The following is a 23,211-nucleotide window of genomic DNA, read 5'->3' as shown; positions in this document are numbered from 1 at the left end:
AGCATGCCTGGGTATGGAAGCCATCCCTTCTTGAGGAAGCTGGCCCCTTCTGCTGACTTTCCCTTCTTTCTCAAGGGACACGGGGTTATGGAGGCCACGTCCTCGGTATGAGAGGGAGCTCCGGTATGAGGACCCTTGGCCATGGGCGGGACTAAGCAGCGTGTTTTATTTCTCCTCTTTCTCTCTCTCTCTCTGGGTGTTTTTGTCCCCAGCTGGGACTGTCTGTGCGAAAACAGGCCCCCTGGTGGGATGGCACCCCCCCCTCCATCCTGGACACCCATTTCCTCTCCCAGAGCTGGGAGCGGCTAGTTAACCCCCTCGTGCCCATAATCCACAGATGTCCCTGAGACTTTGGCAGGCAGGGCCAAGTGCACCCTGTGTCATTCTGGGCTGGAGGGTGGTGGACCTTGGAAAGCAGGCTGGCCCCAGATATCTCTGTCAATCTCCACCTTCTTGCACAGGCCCTTTTGACAGGTTGATTACTCCAGGAATCCCCCACCCTTGCCCTGTGCCTCATAATCTACCTAGATGCCTGGGGTGGGGTGGGAATGCACAGAGAGCACCATGGAATGAAGGGAGCAAACAAGGAGGCAGCAGCCCCCAGCCCACGGTCCCAGGAGGGGAGGCAGTCTGGCTGAGCAGGGAGGTTTCCTGGCGCATTACTCCGTGAGGCTGCGCGCGTGCTGGAGTAGTCCTTGAGTAGTTGGGTGAGTGGCCAGCTGGTGGTCTAGACACCAGTGGCTGTGCCCAGGAAGCAGAGGATGAGATGCAGCCAGTGGGCCAGTGCTCACTTTGGTCCTCAGTGGTCCCAGATAGCTGCCAGTCTGCCAGGTTTTGAGCTGGGACCAGGTAGGCACTGGTGGGTCCCCAGTGGGCAGGAACTGCCCCTTCAGCTCTACCCTGCCACCACTGGGGGAGGTGATAAAAGGGAGGGAGGGTTGGAGTGTGGCTGTGGTTGAGCTTGAGCAACCAGACTCTGGGACAGACAATTTGCTCCTCCCGGTGGGTGGCCTTTGGCCCCCGTGAACCCGTGAACCCCTGGAGGGCAGGTGCGGGGGGGGGGGGGGGGGTGGCGGGGGGAGGCACCACCTTCTTCTGTCTGGACCTGCTCGGGCTCAGCCCAGAGATGGTGTTTCCCTTGCCACTTTCCCTCAGTACTGTGGGCTCCTAGGAGACCATGGGGAGAAGGCAGGTGAACAAACCTTTACCCCCTCAGCCTTGCCTTCCTCACCTGAAGAATGAGGGATCACTGGGCGGGGCGGGGCGGGGCGGGGGGTGGGGGAGGAGGACGGTAATGGTTGTGCCCTGGAATCAGAGACCCAGGTCAGCACCCATGCGGTCATCAGCTGCTTGACCCATTTCCACACCTGTCAAATGGAGAGATCAACACGGACAGGATGGCTATGAAAATACCTCCCCCAGTGCCACACTCCAGGAGATCTTACCTTTGGCTAGCAATTTACAAAAGACTTTCACATCCATTTTCAAGTGGTGCACACAGCAGCCCCTGTGCGATCCTGGGTAGCTCGGATCGGAGCGACCTGGAGCAAGGGCTCCCGGCTCCCAGTTCAGTGCCGGCTCCCCTCCTTGCTTCCACCGTGCGCTGCTTCTGCGTCCCAGGTGGCCCCTCCCCATCTCTTGGCTTCCATATGCTTCCTGACACCCTTCTGACCAGCACCCCTTGACGGTAGCTGGGGTGGGCCGCGGAGATGCGTCTAAGGGGTGGGATCCTTCATCCAGCCTCCCAACCAGCACTGAGGAGATTTAGAAGGAAATCTAGTTCTTGTCTGGTGAAAGTGAAGCTTCTCCACCCCAGGAGAGCATGTGGCCCAGACGGGCAGAGGTGTGAGTACTCCCACTTGCCTCCCACAGGGACCTGAGGAACAATGTCATCAGCACGGTGCATCCCGGGGCCTTCCTGGGCCTGGGAGAGCTGAAGCGCTTGTAAGTGGCATGTCCTGCTCCCCTAGCCCTGGGGACGGTCCCCTGGGTCCCTTCTCGTTTCCCCACTCACAGCGCCCCTGTCCCCAACACGCTGTATTGCTGGGGCGGGGGGCGCTGATGGAGGAGACACCTCAAGCCCATCTCCTTGTTCATCCTACTCCCCACACGAGCCCCGGCCACACACTTGTGTCCCCCACGAGTGGATCCACGTGCTGCTACGTGGCCAGCTTGCTGAGGCTGTGTGTGTGTGTCTCTCTAGAGATCTATCCAACAACCGGATTGGCTGTCTCACCTCTGAGACCTTCCAGGGCCTCCCCAGGCTTCTCCGACTGTAAGTGAGGGGCAGTTAGTGGGGAGGATGGGCCTGGGAGGAGGGAGGGCAGCACCAGACCCTCAGAGTCCCCTGTGTTCCCTTCACCCACTCCTCCCTCCTCTGGCTCAGGGAGACCCTGAGATCCGGGCTCACTGTTCCCTGCCCCCCTGCAGAAACATATCTGGAAACATCTTCTCCAGTCTGCAACCTGGGGTCTTTGATGAGCTGCCAGCCCTTAAGGTTGTGTGAGTATCTATTTCCAGCCCAAGGACTCAGACCTCTGCTTCCTTTCTCTGCCCAGGAAGGACACATGCAAGTATCATGACCACCGTGGCCAGCCTTATGCATAGGCGGGACAGGCAATGGCTGAAAGCATCATACCTGCCTTCCCACCATCGCCAGGCTGGTGGTGGCAAACGCATACCCAAATGTGCCCTTCCCAGCCTCAGTCTCCCTCCCAGGGCTCCAACCCCACCCCCTGAGCCCACGCCCCCTCCGCTCTACTCTGTGGCCCCTCTACCCATTCTGCAGGGATCTCGGCACTGAGTACCTGACCTGCGACTGCCGCCTGCGCTGGCTGCTGTCCTGGGCCCGGAATCGCTCCCTGCAGCTGTCGGAGCACACGCTCTGTGCCTACCCCGGTGCCCTCCACGCCCAGGCCCTGGGCGGCCTCCAGGAGGCCCAGCTGCGCTGCGGTAAGCACGCCCTCACCCTGCACCCTTGGCGCAGACGCGCTCCTGAAGGGCCCCACTGGCTCGAGGCTCCCCCTGCCTCTCATTCTCCAGGGCATCCTCTCCCTCAGATCCCCCTGGGGGTCCTTCTCCATCAGCTGTTCCTAAACTTTCTTTGGGGCTGCTGCTTTGTGTTTGCATCCGGTCCCACCTCCTGGGGTGACAAATGTGCCGCCACAGGAGCGCTTTTCTTTGCTTGCCCCAAACCCGCCCGCCCCCTCCTTGTGCTCTTATCTCCAGAGGCTTTCTCCTGCCCCTTTTTCCCCAGCCAGAGTGGGCTCCAGTGCAGCTCCACTCCTGGCTCTACACACCACGCCCCTGCCCCCGGCATCTCGCACGCTGCTGCACGCGGGCCTCACTGCCCTGGTGTCCCCCCCACAGAAGGGGCCCTGGAGCTGCACACGCACCACCTCATCCCGTCCCTGCGCCAAGTGGTCTTCCAGGGTGACCGACTGCCCTTCCAGTGCTCTGCCAGCTACCTGGGCGAAGACACCCGCATCCGCTGGTACCACAACCGGGCCCCCCTGGAGGGTGACGAGCAGGCGGGCATCCTCCTGGCCGAGAGCCTCATCCATGACTGCACCTTCATCACCAGGTACAGGCCCTGCTGCCACAGTACCCATCCCCCGCCCGCCCAACGCCCTGTGCCCAGATGTCCTTGGGAGTACATTCATGGGCGTTAAGAGTGTGCTTGTGTGTGTGCCTGGAAATCCAGGACTCACGGTCTGGATAGGGGAATACAGATTAAATGCCTGATAGAAAAAAAAAAGGATCACATCTGACTTTTCTTTAGTGCCTTTACGATGTAAAAGCTCTATTATCAGACTTAATCTCTCCAATAGACTTGCGAGAGAGGTATTATTATCTCCCTGATACACACAGGGAAATTGAAGCTCAGGAAAACAATATCTTAAGGCCGATGGGAGTATGTACTTGTATCCCTCACTCAGTTAAAGGAAAAAGAACCCCGAAGCTCAAGCCCTGCACACTTAGGCCAGGGTGACACGGGTGGACGAGGCCGGGGCACTCAGAGAGAGTGGCGCGGCCACCTGGAGCACCTCGCCAAGCCGGCCCTCCCCCTGCCCGCCTGCAGTGAGCTGACCGTGTCTCACATCGGCGTGTGGGCGTCAGGGGAGTGGGAGTGCTCGGTGTCCACGGCCCAGGGCAACGCCAGCAAGAAGGTGGAGATCGTGGTGCTGGAGACCTCGGCCTCCTACTGCCCGGCTGAGCGAGTGGCCAACAACCGCGGGGACTTCAGGTGCGGTCGCCTCTGCTGCCCCAGAGGAACCCCCCCTCCCAGCCCCCACCCCCGCTCCTGCGTCTGACAACACCGGTGACCAGGGTCTCCCCATCTGCTCTGAGATGCAGACAGCACTTTTGTCGTCCAGCTCCAAGTGCCACTGTCCCGCTGCTGTATTGACAGAGCCCTTGTCTTTTGGTATGAACTCCCCATCTGAGATGTGCTGTGCAGAACAGGAAGTTTGGGTGGATTTTTTTGTTTCTTTGGTTTGCTTCCTTACATTAACGTACACAGAACTCTCGCACAACAAACATGCCGTAATATCCCAATGGCCCCCTCAGTTAGCGAGGACGGGTCTGTTCTCGCTGTTGTACAGCTGAGAATACTCAGGGGCGCCAAGGCTAAGTGACTTGAACTCAGGGCTCCGACTCTGAACACACACACAGTTAGAGAGAAGGTGGGGCTCGGGAGCCCCTGGAAGGCCAGTCCAAACCCTCGCTTCTGAAGCCTTCTCCCAGGTCCCAAGGGGCCCGAGCATCTAGGTTCTCGAGGGCAGGGGAGGGACCCTTGCTCTGAGGGAAGGAAGAGCCTGGGGCAACAGCAGCCTCCTGCTTCTACCCCCAGGTGGCCTCGAACCCTGGCCGGCATCACAGCCTACCAGTCCTGCCTACAGTACCCCTTCACCTCAGTGCCCCTGAGCGGGGGTGCCCCGGGCACCCGAGCCTCCCGCCGGTGTGACCGAGCTGGCCGCTGGGAGCCCGGGGACTACTCCCACTGTCTGTACACCAACGACATCACCCGCGTGCTCTACACCTTTGTGCTGGTGAGGCCAGGAGAGGAGAGGGGCAGGGGGCATCCCGTCTGCTCTGGGTCGGGAAACGGGAAGGAGAGAAGTCTGCTGGCCCCACGGGGCCCAGAGGCCCCCTCACGGCCACTCCACCGCCCCTCCTGTCCGTGGGCGTGCGCGGTGAGGGGCTCTTGTTCTCTCGATTTTCTTCTTCCAGGCAATTCAGACCACCCCCTCCCAGGGCCACCCCGAGCATCTTTAGTCCCAAACACAGCAAGGACAGCCTTAAGGGGGAAAACAAGGACAGCGTGAGGTCGTCCCATTGTCCTTATGCCAGTGGTGTTCGGAGTGGACAGCCTCGAGTCCTGAGTTCATTCCTTCCTTGTGCCTCCTGTCTTGATTAGACCCAGCTGGTGGGCTAGACCCCTCTCCCCAGGCACCAGCACCCTGAGCATCCGCACAGACAAGGGGGCCCCCTAGGGGCAGTTCTCAGGGAGAAGGAGCAGAACTGGACGGTCTCCTTTCTCCCCTCAATTCTCCCAGATGCCCATCAATGCCTCCAACGCGCTGACCCTGGCCCACCAGCTGCGGGTGTACACAGCTGAGGCGGCCAGCTTCTCGGACATGATGGATGTTGTCTATGTGGCTCAGATGATCCAAAAATTTTTGGGTTATGTCGACCAGATCAAAGAGGTGAGATTCAACCCGGCCTCTGGGGCCCCTGGAAACCACCCTGTCTCTTGCTCAAGCCTCTTGTGTCCCCGCCCCTGGGCCCCAAACCCGACTCCTGCCCTCAGTGACTCCCTGCCCCCCGCCAGCTGGTGGAGGTGATGGTGGACATGGCCAGCAACCTGATGCTGGTAGACGAGCACCTGCTGTGGCTGGCCCAGCGTGAAGACAAAGCCTGCAGCGGCATCGTGGGTGCCCTGGAGCGCATCGGGGGGGCTGCCCTCAGCCCCCATGCCCAGCACATCTCTGTGGTAATATGGGTCAGCTGGGAGGAAGCTCCTTGGGGAGCCTCGCACTGGGAGGGACCTTAGAATCAACGGGGGCCAACCCTCGCCAGCCAGGACAGACACACTCCTCTCTTCGGGCAGCAAGTCCTCCAAGTATGCACCTGCCGTGCGCCCAGCTAGCCAGAGCACGGAGCATGACTCAGTGGAGTGGAATTCAGTTCCGAGTTGTCAGGAGCAGTGCAAAGGAGAGGGGGCCAGTGAGAGGGAGAAGTTGTGCAAGACTTCACGGTGGGGAACGGAACCGTAGCACCAGCCCAAGGAACTAGAGGGGCTTGGGATCAGGGTGACAGCACTGTGATGGAATGAGGAGTGATGGAGACATCTGTCCCCTGAAAAGAGGGTGAGATCGCCAGGGGTGGGTTGTGAACCCATTAGCAACCACAGGGGAGCAAGATGCTCTGCTAGGCACTTCCGGAGGTACAAGGAGGCTGGACGTGGACCCTGCTCCACGGTTTAGTTGGGGTGGCAGAACTAGTATCTGTTGAGAAGTGAGCAAGATACAAGGTAGGGTGTGAGTGGGAGGAAAGGTCTTAGGAGGAAGAAGGTGCCATCGCCAGGGGTAGGGGAGACTCGGCAGCAGACCTAAGACTGCCAGGCCTTGGGAAGATGGGAAGGAAGAATGCGTAGGGGGACACAGCCTGAGCAAACCGGCAGAGAGGGACCGTGTGGTCTCAGCAGGAAGCCAAGAGAGAGCCGCCAGATCTCAAATGCGGGGGAGTGACAAGTTCCCTGTCCCTAGAACTCAAGAAACGTGGCACTGGAGGCCTACCTCATCAAGCCACACAGCTACGTGGGGCTGACCTGCACAGCCTTCCAGAGAAGGGAGGCGGGAGTGCTGGGCATACGGCCCGGAAGCCCCGGCCAGAACCCCTCCCCGGAGCCAGAGCCCCTGGCTGATCAGCAGCTCCGCTTCCGCTGTACCACGGGGAGGCCCAGCATTTCTCTGTCGTCCTTCCACATCAAGGTGGGCACTGGGGGAGGCGTGTGGGGGCGGATGCTAAGAGGGGATGTGCCCAGATGCAGGTGCCTCGTGGAAGCGGGTCCTGTGAGTGGAAGCTGCTCCAGAAAAGGGGTAGAGGGGAGGGGGGAGGGGGGAGCCGTTAGGCCTTGGAGTCCTAGGGGGTCCTAGATGTCTCTGAGGAACTCCGATGTCCCCCCAGAACAGCGTGGCCCTGGCCTCCATCCAGCTGCCGCCCAGTCTGTTCTCGTCCCTTCCGGCTGCCCTGGCTCCCCCTGTCCCCCCAGACTGCACCCTGCAACTGCTTGTCTTCCGAAATGGCCGCCTCTTCCGCAGCCACGGCAACACCTCACGTCCCGGAGCCCCCGGGCCTGGCAAGAGGCGTGGCGTGGCCACCCCTGTCATCTTTGCAGGAACCAGTAAGGCGCTGAACTCCCCACACCCCTTCCTGCCCTTCCCTCACCCACAGCACCCCCTAAGAGCCTGGGGGAGTGGCAGAGGAGAGTGACCACACCCCATTTCCCAGGATGATAGGGGACAGAGACATCCTGTAAAGGACTGCTGGAGAAAAGCCTCAGGAAGACATTGGGATTTATATCCCAGATTTGTCAAATTGCAAGAGTTAAAAACACAGACCCTTGACCCACCTTGGCCTCCCTCCCTCCCTCCGACCTCCTAACCTGGTGCCAACTTTCCCTCTCCGGGTGCCCCCACTCCCTCCATCCCCGAATCCTCACTTCACCTTTTGTTCCCTGAGTACAAGTACCTTCCACCTTCCTGTCCCTGACCCCAGCCCCAGAGTCCCCTCTTTTCAGGTAGGTCACCACCATTCATTTGGCACTTGGAACAGGCCACCTCCCAGTGCTTTATTTTTCTTAAAAAAATTTTTTTTTCAGTTTATTTATTTATTCTGAGAGAGAGACAGCGTGAGCAGGGGAGGGACAGAGAGAGAGAGAGAGAGAGAGAGAGAGAGAACTCCACACAGGCTCTGCATTGCCAGCGCAGAGCCTGATACGGGGCTCGAACCCAGGAAACCGCAAGATCACGACCTGAGCCGAAACTGAGAGTCGGATGCTTAACTGACTGAGCCACCCAGGCGCCCCCTGGTGCTTTATTTTGATCCATCCCTGTGTCACCCTGGTGAGACTGACCACCTGGAAGGCAGGGCCCGAACTGGCACCTAACCATGTCCCGAAGTCCGGCCGGCGCCCAGCCCGCAGGCGTTCAGTGCACGCTCGGGCTGTTGTTCACTCGCCGCCACCTAGTTCCATACAGCCAGCCTCCCCGCAGCCCGGTTCCACCCGTGTGGACCTCCCTGTCTCCCGCAGGTGGCTGTGGCGTGGGGAACCTGACCGAGCCAGTGGCCGTCTCGCTACGGCATTGGGCTGAAGGGGCCGAACCCATGGCAGCTCGATGGAGCCAGGACGGGCCGGGCGGCCCCGGGGCTTGGAGCCCCGAGGGCTGCCAGCTCCGCTCCAGCCAGCCCAACGTCAGCTCCCTGCACTGCCAGCACTTGGGCAATGTGGCCGTGCTCATGGTGAGTGCGACAGGGGCCCAGAGGCTGGGAGAACTCCGGGGAATGTGTGGGAGGTGAGAATGGGGGTGTTCGGATCACCTGGAGCCACAGAGAACTACAGAGAGGACAGCAGCCTTATCGGGCCTCGTAACTGTAGGACTCATGGGGAAACGTCCCTCTGGCCTTCCCCACACCTTTTCATCTTTCAGGAGACAGGGGGGTTCTGCCTCCGCTCATCGAAAGAGATGGACCTGGAACTCCCCAGCCCGGTCTTCACATCCTGCACTGAGACCCAGATTGTTAAAGTGGAAAAAAAAAAAAAAATCTGGGAACATTTCTCCTTTCTGGTCACCCCACTCCCTCACCACATTTTGCACCCCGCTCTCCCAGATCAGCTGGATGATAGAAACTTCCACCTCTTTCCTCATCCCCGATTTTCAGGCTGAGGCTCAGAAAAGCTCCCGGAAGGGCAAGAGACTAGGAGGGAGGAATAGGCAGGCAGTAGATGATTAACACTGCCTAAGACTGACTTCCTAAGAGCGGACTCGCAGCACTTACATCTTCACCTACCTGGACGGACTAGGGGCCAAAGCTGACAGGGCTTGGGGAAAGGAAAAGTGGCCTGGGGGGCTGGCCAGGACTCCGTGGGGTGGCCTCTACCCCTGGCTTCCTAATACGTCCTCTTTCCTACTCTTTCTAGGAGCTGAGTGCCTTCCCCAGGGAGGTAGGGGGCTCAGGGGCAGGGCTGCACCCTGTCGTGTATCCCTGCACCGCCCTGCTGCTGCTCTGCCTCTTCTCCACCATCATCACCTACATCCTCAACCACAGGTGGGAGCGCCCGCAGGAGGGGTGGGCGAGGAGGGAGGGCTGTGGGTCTCACCAAGTACTGGCCAAGTGTTCCTTTCCCCAGTGGGGCCACATGACTTTCTTGGGCCCTTGCCTAGCATTTTATTTGCAGGGTCTAGGGCTGGAAAACACACCTTGGGGGTTAAGCCCTTCCTGCCCTGGGGCCTCTATCACACTCGCACACATGTATGCACATAGATATCTGCCTTTCCCTCTTGCTCTCTGAATTACCTTGAGACCCCATGGACCTGATCTTGGGTGGAGTGGCCCATTAATTACTGTTTCTGGGGCAGCTCCATCCACGTGTCCCGGAAGGGCTGGCACATGCTGCTGAACTTGTGCTTCCACATGGCCATGACCTCCGCCGTCTTTGCAGGAGGCATCACACTCACCAACTACCCGACGGTCTGCCAGGCAGTAAGCAGGAGAAGGGGCTGGAGCGGGGCGGGGGGCGCTCCTAGATGAGTGATGGCAGCCTAGGCACAGAGTCTGTGGGTGCAGGGGGAAAAGGGGACTCATGCTACCAGGCCCCAGCTCCACTGTTGTGTCCAGCCTTGCTGGGGTCGGGGGCATGAGAGGAGGGGAGGTAAGAAGTAGAGAAACTATGAGATGGGTCTTCAAAGTGGAGAATGGGGTCTGCAAGGAGAGGTCAGGGACAAGCCAGAAAGCAAGAGCAGGGGTGTCAAGTCTCCGGAGTGGGAGAGAACCCCGGGCTGGAAGTCGAGAGGGTGACCACAGGGTCAGAACCTTGAGGAGGATCTGGGTAGAGCTGGGGATGGGAACCTGGGAGGAGCGGGAGAACGCTGCGCACTGAGGCTCTGGGGGGGCTCCAGTCGTAGCGGCCCCGTCCCCCAGCCTCAGTGGCCTCACCCTGCAGGTGGGTGTCACTCTGCACTACTCTTCACTGTCCACACTGCTCTGGATGGGTGTGAAGGCCCGCGTCCTCCACAAGGAGCTCACCTGGAGAGCGCCCCCTCCACAAGAAGGGGACTCTGCCCCGCCCGCTCCCCGTCCCATGCTCCGGTACATGCCTCGACTGTCAGCTTTGCAAGGGTGAAGGGTTCAGAGGCGGGTATAGAACACCAAGCTCTGTCCTCCCAGGGTGGATGCAGGGTGGGTCCAAGATCCTGGGAGATCAGGCTCCAAAGAGAAAAGGCCCTAGGTGGCACCAGGTTGCCCAAGGCCATGGGGTGGGTGCACCCTTAGGGCTTTTCCCGCATGACAAAGCCAGGGAAGGAAGAGACTCCAAAGGGCATTGGACAGGGATCCTGGCCACGTGAGCAGCACCCTGATTTCTGCAGTGTTTAGGGTGAGAGAGCAATTCTAGCCTCTGTCCCTTACAACAGTCTTGGCCAAGTCCCCTAGGAATCTACTGAGCCTGCCCCGTAGGGGCCTTGCGTCCCAGGCAAAAAATTCTGACAGAATTTAAAGGGGAAAGAGGATGGGACAGAGACCCTGAGTCAAGGTTTCCGGGCACCTGGTTCCAATTCCCTTGGTTCCCCATCTCTCTGATCCCCAAACCCCATTCCTCCCCAGGTTCTATCTGATCGCTGGAGGGATCCCACTCATTATCTGTGGCATCACAGCTGCTGTCAACATCCACAACTACCGGGACCACAGCCCCTAGTGAGCGCCGCTGCCTGCCCGCCCCAAACCCACCCACCCTGACACTGGACGCCTTCTACTTCCCTGGCAGGGACACCTGCCAGGCCCGCTCAGCCGGCGACCCACCCCAAACCCATGCATGTTGACTCAGCCAACCTCTGCTTTTCCGCCCACCATGTCCTATCACCCCAGCCACCCAGCCACCTCAGACGTGCTCCCCCTCCTCATCCACTGCCTGTGTCTCCCCTCAGCTGCTGGCTGGTGTGGCGTCCAAGCCTAGGAGCCTTCTACATCCCGGTGGCTTTGATTCTGCTGATCACCTGGATCTATTTCCTGTGTGCAGGGCTGCGCTTAAGGGGTCCTCTGGCACAGAGCCCAAAGGGGGGCACCAGCAGGGTCTCCCTGGAGCCAGGGGAGGAGCTCAGGGCTTCCACCAGGCCCAGGAGCAGCGGCCCCTTCCTGAATGACTCAGGTTCCCTTCTGGCTACTGGGAGCGCGGGGTTGGTGACACCCGGGCCCCCGGAGGATGGTGACGGCCTCTATTCTCCGGGAGTCCAACTGGGGGCGCTGGTGACCACGCATTTCCTGTACCTGGCCATGTGGGCCTGTGGGGCTCTGGCCGTGTCCCAGCGCTGGCTGCCCCGGGTGGTGTGCAGCTGCCTGTACGGGGTGGCAGCCTCCGCCCTGGGACTCTTCGTCTTCACCCACCACTGTGCCAGGCGCAGGGACGTCAGGGCCTCCTGGCGTGCCTGCTGCCCCCACGCCTCCGCCCCCGGCGCCTCACCCCGGGCCGTGCCCGCCGCCTCAGAGGACGGTTCCCCCGTGTTCGGAGAGGGGCCTCCCTCCCTCAAGTCCTCCCCGAGCGGCAGCAGCGGCCACGCGCCGCCCCTGGGCCCCTGCAAGCTCACCAACCTGCAGCTGGCCCAGAGTCAGGTGTGCGAGGCCGGGGTGGTGGCCCGCGGGGAAGGGGAGCCAGAGCCCACGGGCTCCCGGGGGAGCCTCGTGCCCCGCCACGCCAACAACTTGCACCACGGGCGCCGAGTGCACAAGAGTCGGGTCAAGGGGCACCGCGCGGGGGAGGCCGGCTCCAAGAACCGGCTCAAGGCGCTGCGCGGGGGCGCGGCGGCCGGGGCGCCGGAGCTGCTGTCCAGCGAGAGCGGCAGCCTGCACAACAGCCCGTCCGACAGCTACCTGGGCAGCAGCCGCAACAGCCCGGGCCTCCAGCTCGAGGGCGAGCCCATGCTCACGCCATCGGAGGGCAGCGACACAAGTGCAGCGCCGCCCCCCGAGGCGGGCCGGCCAGGCCAGCGCCGCAGCGCCAGTCGCGACAACCTCAAGGGCGGCGGGGGCGGCGCGCTGGAGAGGGAGAGCAAGCGCCGCTCGTACCCGCTCAACGCGGCCAGTCTGAACGGCGCGCCCAAGGGGGCCAAGTACGACGACATCACCATGACGGGCACGGAGGCGGCCGGAGGCGCCTGCATGAAGACGGGGCTCTGGAAGAGCGAAACCACCGTCTAGGGCGGGGGTGGGCGACGCTGTAGGACAGGCTGGCCATTTGGCCCTGTCACCCAGGCTGCTGGGGGGGAGGGGGGGCGGGGCCTCAAAGACGTCAACCGGTACATCAACGGGTTTGAGGTAGAGGCGCCCATGGCTGCGGCTTGGCACACCAGCTTTAGTCCTGGAGGCTGGGGAAAACACAGGGGGAGGCCTGCCACCGCCCAGAGCGCAGTCCCTCTGGGGTAGCGACAATCCCAGGACCACAGGCATGATACATTTCCGTCCCAGCCCAGGCTGGTTTTGGCAGTCAAATCGGTGCCGTCCAGGGTAGCAGGGGAGGTCCTGCAAGCCCGTGGAGTGGGAGACTGCCCCACCAGAGCCCCCAGGTGGGCTCCTCCTTAGGTACTCCCCACAGCTTATCCACCGTGCCTCACTGATGGTCATCGGCCTGATCAGGAAGACACAGATGACAGGAGCTTGAGAACAGCGTTCTCTCCTCACTGCCCTCGTCAGAAGTCAGCCCGCTGTGCCTAGATCCTAGGGCCTCTCCCCAACCTTGCTCTTGGCCAACCAGGGGGCCAGCCTAGCAGTTGAGCCAGATGACCAGGACCTATAGGTGCTGCTTTTCAGATAAACTATGCAAGAGAAGGTAGAACCGTGTGAAAGCAGCTCTGGAGATGGAGTTCTAGGGAAGGGGGTGGGAGCAGGTGGGAAGGTTGCACCATCAGGGACGGTGGGACACTTCCCACAGGAGTGGTCCACACACCACATGGCAGGGCTGTAGTCGGGGCGTCCCAGGACAAAACCAAGGCCCTACACCTGAGAAGCTGACTCTGCCAGATGCCTGGGAAGGATCTGAGGGAAGTAGAGAGTCATAGTGCTTAGATTTGGAGCTGAAGGCAGTCACGCCCTAAACCTGGCCCTATAAACAGTGCTCCGAAGAGAGGCTCTACCACAAGGCTGCAGGTAGTGTTGGGGAAGCACTTATTGTTCAGTTGCAAGCCCCACACCCCTAGTCTCAGCTTTCTAACACCATGGGGCTGAGGAAGAGACTTCCCTGCCTCCATGAGGCCGTATGGAAGGACCAGTCCAAGAACTGACCTCTAAGTCAGGTTAGGGAGAAACCTCCCAAACATCAAACTGGCTTCCTGCCTCACAGACTCCCAAGCTGAATCCCTCAAGGTATCAGGTAGGGTCCCTGCAGCTCACTCGGGCCCTGTGCCTTCACTACTTTTAAACACCAGCACCCATATTTCCCCCCAACCTAAAAAGTCACCACCAGCCTTTTACTAAAGGACCCAATGAAGGTGGAGGGAAACCTGGGCCTGGTGAAGAACAGGAAAACAAGACCTGGTCTAGGTCCCCTCCCAGCGTCCATGTCACTGCAGCCTGATCACGAAGGCAAAAGACATAAGGGAGGGGAGAAAACCCACACACCTTGGGATGAATCCTGTTATTTATGCTTGCTGCACAGACAATATTAGACAAAAAGAAAAAAAAAAAAAGCTTCGTATTATTCTTCCACATATGCTGGCTGCTGTTTACATACCCTGCCAATGCCTTAGCACTGGAGAGCTTTTGCAATACGCTGGGGAAAAAAGGGAGGGAGGGGATGAAAAGTGCCAAAGAAAACATGTTTTTAAAAGCTTAAGTTTTATACAATAGAATGTTTTCTAGCAGATGCCTCTTGTTTTAATATATTAAAATTTTGCAAAGCCCTTGAGCTATAACCTTAGTCCACCCACGGTCCTTTTGTTATGAAGTGGAGGATTTCATGACCTCATACACAAGAACCCATCGATGCCTATAGGTGGACACTGGGCCCACAGCTGCCCGGTTCCTGTCCTCTGGGGGCTGATACTGTTCAAGATACCACCCGCTCCACACCAGCAGCAAGGGCCCATCATCGGGCCTGTAGCAGCAGCACTGTACCCAGTTCAAACCAGGAAGAAGCCTAACCTCCTCCAACCAGTCTAGAAGGAAAGCCATCCCACGTAATACAAACATGAGCCACTTCTCCGGCACCAAAGGACCGATTCTCTCCAAGCCAATGGTCCCTGCACTGCTCCCAACTTGTATTCCAGGACCCAGGGTCCAGGTAATTGCAGAGTCCCTCGGTTCCTTTAAACAAGAAAACACCTAAGGACTTACATATGCTGATTTCTCCAGATAGGACAGAATTATTATTAAGCTGCTGTCAGAATGTGGTGAGTGCTCCCCCAGATGTACATCAGGGAGGGTTAGAAACACTCCTGGCAGCCTGTCTTGCAGCTTGAGCTTTTTCAAAGTCCTTAATTTCCTGAGGGGTACGCAAATACTGCTCTATTTCACTATCAGATATGTTCTCATCTCCGGTGACTGTGGAGACTGGGGGTGGGGGGCAGATCCGCTTTGGGGGCTTCAACATGCAAGGTGGGAGGAGAGGGGTGGGACTAGCTGGCCGCTTCCCCTCAGGCAAATTTAAGGAACTACTTGCCACCTCCTCTTTTCCCTGCTCTGGCCCCTGGCACCTTCCCCGCAGCTCCTTCTCCCCAGCTTCCATCTCTGCCGTTCCATCGCGAAAGGCCTTGCGGACCAACGTGTGGCGGTGCTGGAGAAGGTCACCGATGTGCTTCACCACAGAGCGCTTGTCGAGCTTCAGAACCTGCAGCCAGGCCAGCCGCTCGGCCATCCGCAGCAGCACGGAGAGCAGCTCCTGCAAGCGGGAGGAAGCGGGGTAGGGCAGGTCCACGTTCGCCAGTTTACAAAAACGGGCCAGGGAACACGTCAGCCGATGCGAAGGCTGCAGCGACTGCCATGCCAGAAAAGTAGCAGCAGTGATGACAGGCAAGGGATGCCGCCCAGTCACCAGCCACGTCTCATCCGCCAGCTCCACCAGCTGCAATGTTCGCGACAGCATCTTCTCTTTGTCTTCCACGTATTTGGCTGGCACAGACGGGGAGGCTTGGAACAGTCTGAAGCTGAAATGACCAAAAGGAGAGTCTGGTCTCGATGCCCACGGGGGAGGGGACTGCTCTTCCCAAGTGAAGAAAAGCAGTCCACTCCAGGTGGGCTATTCTGTCCTCTTGGAACAAATACTCAAACTTGCTGGCAGCGGGTTTATACAGGTGCTGAGAGAAGACAGGCTGCGTCTCCCACCCGTGAGGTGAAGGGCAGGAGCATGCAGGGGGGAAGCCAATGTGTCAGCGACCCCGTCGGCCAGTATTCTCCGTGCTTTACACATGCTCTCCTATCATCCACTCTACGCCCCATTATGTGCATTTATAGTTAAAAATCTGGCCCAGAGTCATCCAGCTAGGAAGTAACCAAGCAAACCCAACACAACTTGACACTGGTAGCCTGTGCCTTCTACTCTATTTTCAGAAAAGAAAAGGAAGAAGAGAAAAGAAGAGAAAAGAAAAGAGAAAAGAAAAGAAAAGGAGAAGAGAAGAGAAGAGAAGAGAAGAGAAGAGAAGAGAAGAGAAGAGAAGAGGAGAGGAGAGGAAAAGAACGTGGCTCCTAAAGAAAATAAAATGAAAAAAAAAGCAGTAGCTTCCACCGCCGGCCCAGTCACTAACATCTTGTCACCTCCACTTGCAGATGATCCTGCTGAGGCAGGGCGGTCACACACAGCCAAGCAGGCCACGCACAACGTGAGAGCCACAACTCAGCGGCCCGGTGACAAGGCTGATACCTGCGCTGCCTACATCAGGCATCAGGATGCAGTAAAGGCAAAGGGATTCGGAAATGCCAAACAGTTTAGAAATGTGAAATGGAATCAGCTTTATCGACAAGTACTAGGAAGAGAGACTACAAGAGCACGAGGGAGGGAGAATATAGATTTTCCTCCCAAATCCCTTTAGATGCGCTTTGGTGAAAAAGTGACAGAAAGGTAAAAAGATGGAGGGCTAAGGGTCCATCCCGTCCCGGGGGTTCCCGGTAGGCAGGTACCTGCTACAGTACGTCTTCACCAGGTCTGCCAAGCACAGCGAGGGCACATCCAGCCCCAGGAGCTTCACTATCTGCATGTAGGTGCCAGAAAACACATCCAAATCCGCATACAACAGGGCGCAGACGGTTCCCATGGTTAGGGGCCAGTTATGCTGTCGGCAGGTGATCAAGACACAGCACCCAACTAGCACCTCCTTCTTTTGCAGCCTGGCAGCACGGATGCCAGAGTGCCGGTACGCCTGCTGGTAGTAGGCAACTGCTGTGTCCTCAAATGTTGATGGCAACTGCAGGACTCGACAGAGGTCTCTCACTCGGCGGAGACCTAAGAAAGCCCACAGCCAGAGTCAGAGGGGTCAAAGGCACTACTGAGTGGCTCCTAGCAACTTCTGCTACACTTGCCTCCCATACCAGTTGCACAAATGATGTACTTTTCTACGATGACAGGAGTGACGCTTGGTGAGGTCATTCTAAAGACACAAAGAAATCTGGGGAAAGAAGTCACATTTCAACCCACCACTCTTCAGGGGCTGGTGTGATTCAGAGCCAAGCCAAAGTGTGATCTGGGATGCTTAAATCAACCTTTAACATACCCCTGACAAACCCACACTGTATACTGAATTGCCGCCTCTCTTAGACCATCTCCATTCTTTATTTCGGACTACCATTCTCTTCTACTCTACCTTACATAGCAATGCTGAAATCAGGAAAAGCAAGAGGATGGGCTGGACCATCAGAAGAATTTTCTTTAAGGCCACTGTCTCATAAAAGGTTGAGTCTCACCTCGTTGCTGGCTGCGGCTAACTTGATCGTTTTCCCCTGTGCTTCGGGAATATGTTACTTCTGTAAGATAAGGGACAACAAATAGCTTTGTTTAGCCTTTATTCACCAGACCCCTGGCCTCCCGCCACACAAAACCAGGGAGAATTCATATCATTAGGCTCTGCTCCCTGTCTCATGAAGGTGCATGCCCATTTTTGCACATTAAAAGTCCATCTGGTTTTCTACGTTCACAAGCAGTATCAAATACAGAGACTGAGGGGTGCCTGGGTGGCTCAGTCCGTTAAGCGGCCGACTTCGGCTCAGGTCATGATCTCACGGTCTGTGAGTTCGAGCCCCGCGTCGGGCTCTGTGCTGACAGCTCGGAGCCTGGAGCCTGTTTCAGATTCTGTGTCTCCCTCTCTCTGACTCTCCCCCGTTCATGCTGTCTCAAAAATAAATAAACGTTAAAAAAAATTTTTTTTTAAATACAGAGACTGAGGAAGGTTAAGACTGCACTAAAGTGGCTTCAAGAGTTCCAAATTTGCAGCCATCTCTCCTGTATATCCAATCCAGGCAATTTTCCTGATTGCTGATTTTGAGGGCTGCACTGGTCAGGGACTCAGAAAGAAAGGAAAAAAAAAAAAAAAAGATGTGTTTGTCAATTAGGGCTAAAGGCTCCTTCGGGCTCATACTTTGTCCGCACTTGTAAAGAATTCCATCCGTCCATCACACCCAAACTAGATAAACTGAGTGAAACTCTTGTTTCTCTGTTTCATTTGGTCGACGTTTATGAGACCTAATACATGCCAGATACCGTACCAGGTGCTAGAAAAACGCAGAGGAATGGCCGTCCCTGCCCTCCTGCAGCGCTCCTTCACTTTAGGTCACTTTCTCCCGTAGTTAAGTGTACACGTGACAACGAGAGGGCGTGAGAGGCATAAGAGGAATCTGATGTCAATCCCTCCACCACCCCAGCCTATACCCACGGCCCTGGAAAGGCCGGCACAAATACCTCGGAGGTTGCCCTCGTCGCTGAAGGTGGTAGTAAGGACTCCCTCGGTGACGACGCAGCCACAGTCTGAGCACACCAGCTGGCTCTGCGAATAGTGAGAGTCTTCCACGAGCTCAGTGGAGCCGCAATCGGGGCAGTGGCCTCCGCCCGGCATGTCACGACCCAGAGTCTCCGAAGCTTTCAGATATCTACTCGCACGTCCGGAACAGCAACAGCTCGGAAGCCGGTACTAGGAGGGGAGCCTTCTAAGCGCTGCACCTTTCTCTTCCGGCCAGAGCAAACGCGGTTTACATAGGTAGTTCTGTACGCCAGCGGAGCGCCACTTCCGGTCCTGGTCTCTGCGGGCTCGGGTAGAAACGTGAGCTAGGAGAGAAGGTTCCTGGTGTGGACCGCGTCTTCGCCTTGCCTTCCCCAGGCGTCTGCGGTCGGTTTGAAGTGGGCCAGACCGGGGCGGGGGAGTTAAATTTAGGTGAGATTTCTTCTCACGTGGACACACATAACAGACAAGAAATTGTGGCCATTCCCAAACAAGTCTAACTTCTGAAATGCTGGGGGAATCGTAGATTCTCTGTTACTCTTTGGTAACAAATGTTGATTTTGGCCATAGTACAAAGTATGGTGAGAAAGCAGGAAATTATGTTCTACTCTCCAGAGTGGCTTTCCCAGGCAAGTTGTTTCCTGTCTATGCAGTCTATTTTTCTCAACTATAGAATGAGGGAATTGAATTAAAATCCAGAGTGACAAGGGGCGCCTGGGTGGCTCAGTCGTTTAAGCGTCCAACTTCAACTCAGGTCGTGATCTCACAATTCATGATTTCAGGCTCCCCTTCGGGCTCTGTGCTGACAGCTCAGAGCCTGGAGCCTGCTTCAGATTCTGTGTCTCCCTCTCTCTCTGCCCTTCCCCCCTCCAAGCGCTTGTGCGTGCTCTCTCTCGCTCGCTCTCAAAAATAAATAAACATTAAAAAAAAATTTTTTTTTAATCGAGTGGCAAACTCAAATGCTTTCAGAGACTAGGCAAGGAATATCCAAGGGAGTTGATAGTGAAAGAATATGGAGTGATGAGGCTTTGGGCAAACTGGAGGGTTCAAGCAGATGTAGATGTTTTAAAACCGAGCTTAAGCTGAGCTTTAAGATATTCCAAGATTCTGCTACAAAGTTCCTAGCTTGCTATAGTATAACTCAGAGAATCTTGAACAAAATTGTGCCTCTAGTGATGCTATCACAGAAACGAAGCTTACAAATTTAAAATTATGTATGTTATGTTTGAATATAAATTAAAAGTCGCCAAAAGAGTCATGTAATCACACTCGTTAAGAATAAAGATTTTCACGCCTGAAAGGTTTAATCCATTGTGTCTGAAAAATAAGAAAGTTGAGTTAAATGACAAGGACCACCAAAGTCTGTCCATATGACTCCAAAAAAGCAGATGGGAGTCATCACAGCACACGTGCCTAAAGTGTGTGCAGGGAATCTGTTTCTCGGGCCGACAATGGAGAATTAGGCTCCTGGCATCAGTAGATTTTAGGAGCTGTTCTGGGCTTAATTTCAACCTTACATTGGGGGTTGGGGCCGGAAGGTAAGATCAGCACTTTTCCCTGAGAACAGAAAATCTTTGGACAGCTCCTGTGCAGAATGGATTGAGGAATACGGATGTTTTGTCAGCCCCTTAACAAATTGGGATACTCCCTTGAGGAATAAGGTACAGGTTACAGGTTACAAGATAAGATACAACTGCCTTCCTTAGAAGACTAATAAATTCTGCGTCCTAGAACTGAAAAGATTTCAAAATAAAAAATGGCGCTTACTAACCTGAAGAGACAGACGACACAGTGACCATGTATCCAGAGAGACCTCAAAGGATTGGGGCCTCAAAAAAGAAAGGGATCTGAGGAGACAGGGCGGTAGGTTCTTTTGAAAGAGCTGTAATCAGTGGTCGGTACAGAGGACTCTCTGTATGCCTAATGAGACTGTGAGTTCCCTGGACCACAGTGGGGAACAAGGGCATCTCTGACACAAAGATTGCGTATTACCTGCAATCCAAGCATCAGCTTTCCCTGCTTCAAATGTTGCTTACCTTTAGTATAAATTGGGAAGGAGGTGCTGTGCCTTACAAGGATTGCCCGTTCAACGGAAGCCCCTCCGGCTCAGAAGCACCTCCCCCTCTGCTCACAGCTGTTCCCCTCCCTTACTACCGCACGACGGAATTTCCTGCACCTCGGATCTCTGTGGGCTAGCCGCATGCTCTCCCACTGACCAGTCGTCAGTTGACCTGGGAGCACAGAGCAGCCAGACTTCCATTTTCTCCTTTTCCGCACCAGTATCACGAGACCGTTCATGCATCTTGCTGAAGGGTGGAGGAACTTAAGGTGATCGTAACATAAATGAGAAGTATGTTTGTAAAATGGGAAATTTCCTAAGACTGTCCTCACAGTTCAAGAGGTAAGCATTTAAAGAACAACCAAACCATGGGTGCCTGGGTGGCTCGGTCAGTCGAGCCTCTGACTCTTGATTTTGACTCCGGTCATAATCTCACGGTCATGATCTCATGGCCATGAGATGGAACCTGTGTCGGGCTCCCACACCCATGGAGCCAGCTTAAGACTCTACCTCTCCCTCTGCCCCTCCCTGGCTCGCTCTATCTCTCTCAAGAGAAAATAATAATAATAACAACTAAATTTTAAAAAACAACCAAACCAAAATACCTTCAAAAGCGGTCACCCCCCTCTTTTCCAGTTTCTTTCCTTGATGTGCATACTTAAATATACCACCCCATCCCAAAAAGACTGCTTTCTCAGAGCATGCGGACCTCTTCTTTTTAGAGAAGTCCCACCTACTACCCCAGGACTGGGTCACACTGGAGCGTTCACCTCCTTCCCCCAACCCAAGATACAGTAATCCCCAACAGTTCATTCCCTTACATTTGAATTACTCGCTCCAGCCCCACACCACAAGGGGGCTTCAACACAATAGCTCTGGGTGGGCACTGGCATTCAAAGTCTCCTCTAGACTTGCCCACTAGTGCGAAGTGTGTGATAAGGATTTACTTCTGGCTGTCCAGCAGATAAATTCTGATAATTCCGGCATGCTTGTGTGTGCACAAAACACCCCTCAGAGACATCCATTAGTTTTAGACACTACAGTCGACATCCCTACGGGGGTGGGGAAATATGTTCCCAAGAGCAACATAATTGCACTGGGAGTGGTTCTTTACATTACCCTACAGAACAGCATCAGACTCCTCCCACCCCCAATTTTGTGCAGATCTTGAACCTAACTACATTAAAAAAAAAAAAAAAAAAAAAAGTGGGATTTTACTAGAGTCCTCTGCCCATGAAAGTCGCGTTAAAATTCTTCTTTTCCCAACATTACTCTTAGTAAAATGGAAGAGCGGTGTTATGATCCTTCAACCAGCGCCTATAAGGGGTAGCGGAGTGAGTGATTCTCTTTTCCAGTTACAAGTGTGTGACACCCCAAGGGCCTGGCCCTCAGACAGGCTGGGAGGTAGGCAGAACCCAGACCAGAAGATGGCGCTCTCTAGTAAGACTTGAAAGTCCAGGGGCGCCTGGCTGACTCCGTCAGTAGAGCGCGCAACTCTTGGGGTCCTGAGTTTGGGCCCCCCACTGGGGGGTAGATTGTACTTAAGATTTACAAAAACCAATTTTAAGGCTTGTAAGTCTGGGGTTCTCCACTCTCTGAGGAAGAAGTTCATTTATTTGCCTTTCTCTGGAAATTAGGACCGACACAACCTCCTAGTGCCCTTCCTGCTGTTATAGACTCTTCTAAGAGTTACCGTCATTCAGTGATAGTGATGATCTGTTTACCAGATGCTCCTCAAACCCCTCTCCCCCATGCCACCCCCACCCCCCACCCCAGCCTCTGAAACTGGAACCATGTTTCTTGTCTCTGTATAACCAGTGCCCACATGGTGCCTGGCACACGGGCTTCTGGAATGCAGAGCGCCCAGAACGTGTGGATTTGAGTAGAAAGCTACTGGGGAGGGGAGGCTATTGGAAAGGCTGCCCCAACCATGGTCCAGACGTGAAATACGGACCTCAAGCCACAGTTCTTTCCAGAGAGGAGAGGGGAAAGGAAGACACTGCTGCTGTGGGGGCTGAAGGAAACTCCCACACGTCCTCCTTCAGTTAGATGTGTGTATTCTACTTAGTTGTTCGCCCATCTAGCTCTCCCTCTGATTGCAAGTCTTTGTGGGAATATGTGGCTTTGTCGTCCCGGTGTCCAGGGGCCACCTTCTATACTGAGGGCTGGCATTCAGTGAGGAGCTAGTCCACTCCTGTGAACACCTGTCCCAGGTGGGCCTGTAGGAAGCAACAGCTTCTAAGACTAAACTTCTCTGAGACAAGACGATTCTAATTTAGAACAAATCACCAGGGAGAGCTAGCTGGGCTGCCTCTGCTCCTTAATCTGGCCTCACCCCTGGGCTCCTCCCAGCTCAGTGGACCGAAAGGAAACCTTATCACTCTGAGCCAGTTTCACTCCGAGCCCTGAGGACACGCTCTCCTGTCACACTAAGCCTGGCAGGTGGCTCGGGCTGAGGAGTCTTTCTGACTGGATTGCCTTCCCATCACCTCAACTCTTTGGTGGGAACTCAATCTTCTCTACCGCTCACGGTGAGACCGCTATGGCCTACAGCACGAACTACCTAAATCCTGGTGCCAGCTAACTCCCCTTGCTCATATCCGCCTCCTCCTTTTGCATTTTTCATGTCATCCCCATTACACGCATCGCCTTTCCTGGGCTGAGGATTAATGTGTTCCATTTCTTGAACTCCGAGGAATAAAGGCATCCGATAACTCTAAGAAGGTGGTCCCAGGCCACCATTCGCTGCACAGACTGAGAGCATGAATACCAGTCAGCTTACTTACCTGGATCGTCCCTCCTCAGGGAGGCTGTGGCTTAGCTGGCCTCATCTTGAGAGGGAATCGAGTCATACCGTTTCCCCGCCTGCACCAGTCCTCCAGGATCCCAAGAGAATTACAACATGATCTCCTTGACTCCCAAAGTGATCCTAGACTAGGGGTTAGCAAACTCTGTAAAGGG

The 23,211-nt window shown here is 56.1% G+C and overlaps 2 protein-coding genes across 2 annotated transcripts in view; one reads left to right on the top strand and one right to left on the bottom strand.

Annotated features, from left to right (window-relative positions):
- Positions 1–14,183, top strand: part of ADGRA2 (adhesion G protein-coupled receptor A2) — a 35,857-nt gene extending 21,674 nt beyond the window's left edge. The window contains exons 3-19 of the mRNA XM_086703717.1: positions 1,873–1,944; positions 2,204–2,275; positions 2,431–2,502; positions 2,789–2,952; positions 3,370–3,583; positions 4,082–4,246; positions 4,853–5,051; positions 5,559–5,708; positions 5,834–5,995; positions 6,771–6,995; positions 7,192–7,408; positions 8,318–8,526; positions 9,206–9,333; positions 9,645–9,768; positions 10,229–10,374; positions 10,888–10,977; positions 11,208–14,183. Of these exons, the coding sequence (XP_086559843.1) occupies positions 1,873–1,944; positions 2,204–2,275; positions 2,431–2,502; positions 2,789–2,952; positions 3,370–3,583; positions 4,082–4,246; positions 4,853–5,051; positions 5,559–5,708; positions 5,834–5,995; positions 6,771–6,995; positions 7,192–7,408; positions 8,318–8,526; positions 9,206–9,333; positions 9,645–9,768; positions 10,229–10,374; positions 10,888–10,977; positions 11,208–12,474 (3,676 nt within the window). The 3' untranslated portion in view covers positions 12,475–14,183. The remainder of the gene's footprint in view (positions 1–1,872; positions 1,945–2,203; positions 2,276–2,430; positions 2,503–2,788; positions 2,953–3,369; positions 3,584–4,081; positions 4,247–4,852; positions 5,052–5,558; positions 5,709–5,833; positions 5,996–6,770; positions 6,996–7,191; positions 7,409–8,317; positions 8,527–9,205; positions 9,334–9,644; positions 9,769–10,228; positions 10,375–10,887; positions 10,978–11,207) is intronic.
- Positions 14,088–18,473, bottom strand: BRF2 (BRF2 general transcription factor IIIB subunit). The gene is made up of 4 exons (XM_025922079.2): positions 18,155–18,473; positions 17,164–17,223; positions 16,384–16,705; positions 14,088–15,413 (listed from the first exon to the last, which is right to left on the bottom strand). Exons 1-4 carry the CDS (start codon positions 18,306–18,308, stop codon positions 14,684–14,686), a joined length of 1,266 nt encoding a protein of 421 aa, XP_025777864.1. The 5' UTR covers positions 18,309–18,473; the 3' UTR covers positions 14,088–14,683.
- Between the last annotated feature and the right edge of the window lie 4,738 nt (positions 18,474–23,211).

The sequence above is a fragment of the Puma concolor genome, chromosome B1 (genome assembly GCF_028749965.1).
Source record: "Puma concolor isolate L17-30 chromosome B1, mPumCon1.1.hap2, whole genome shotgun sequence".
Classification (NCBI taxonomy): Eukaryota; Metazoa; Chordata; class Mammalia; order Carnivora; family Felidae; genus Puma; species Puma concolor.
This window is presented reverse-complemented; position numbering and strand designations above follow the sequence as displayed.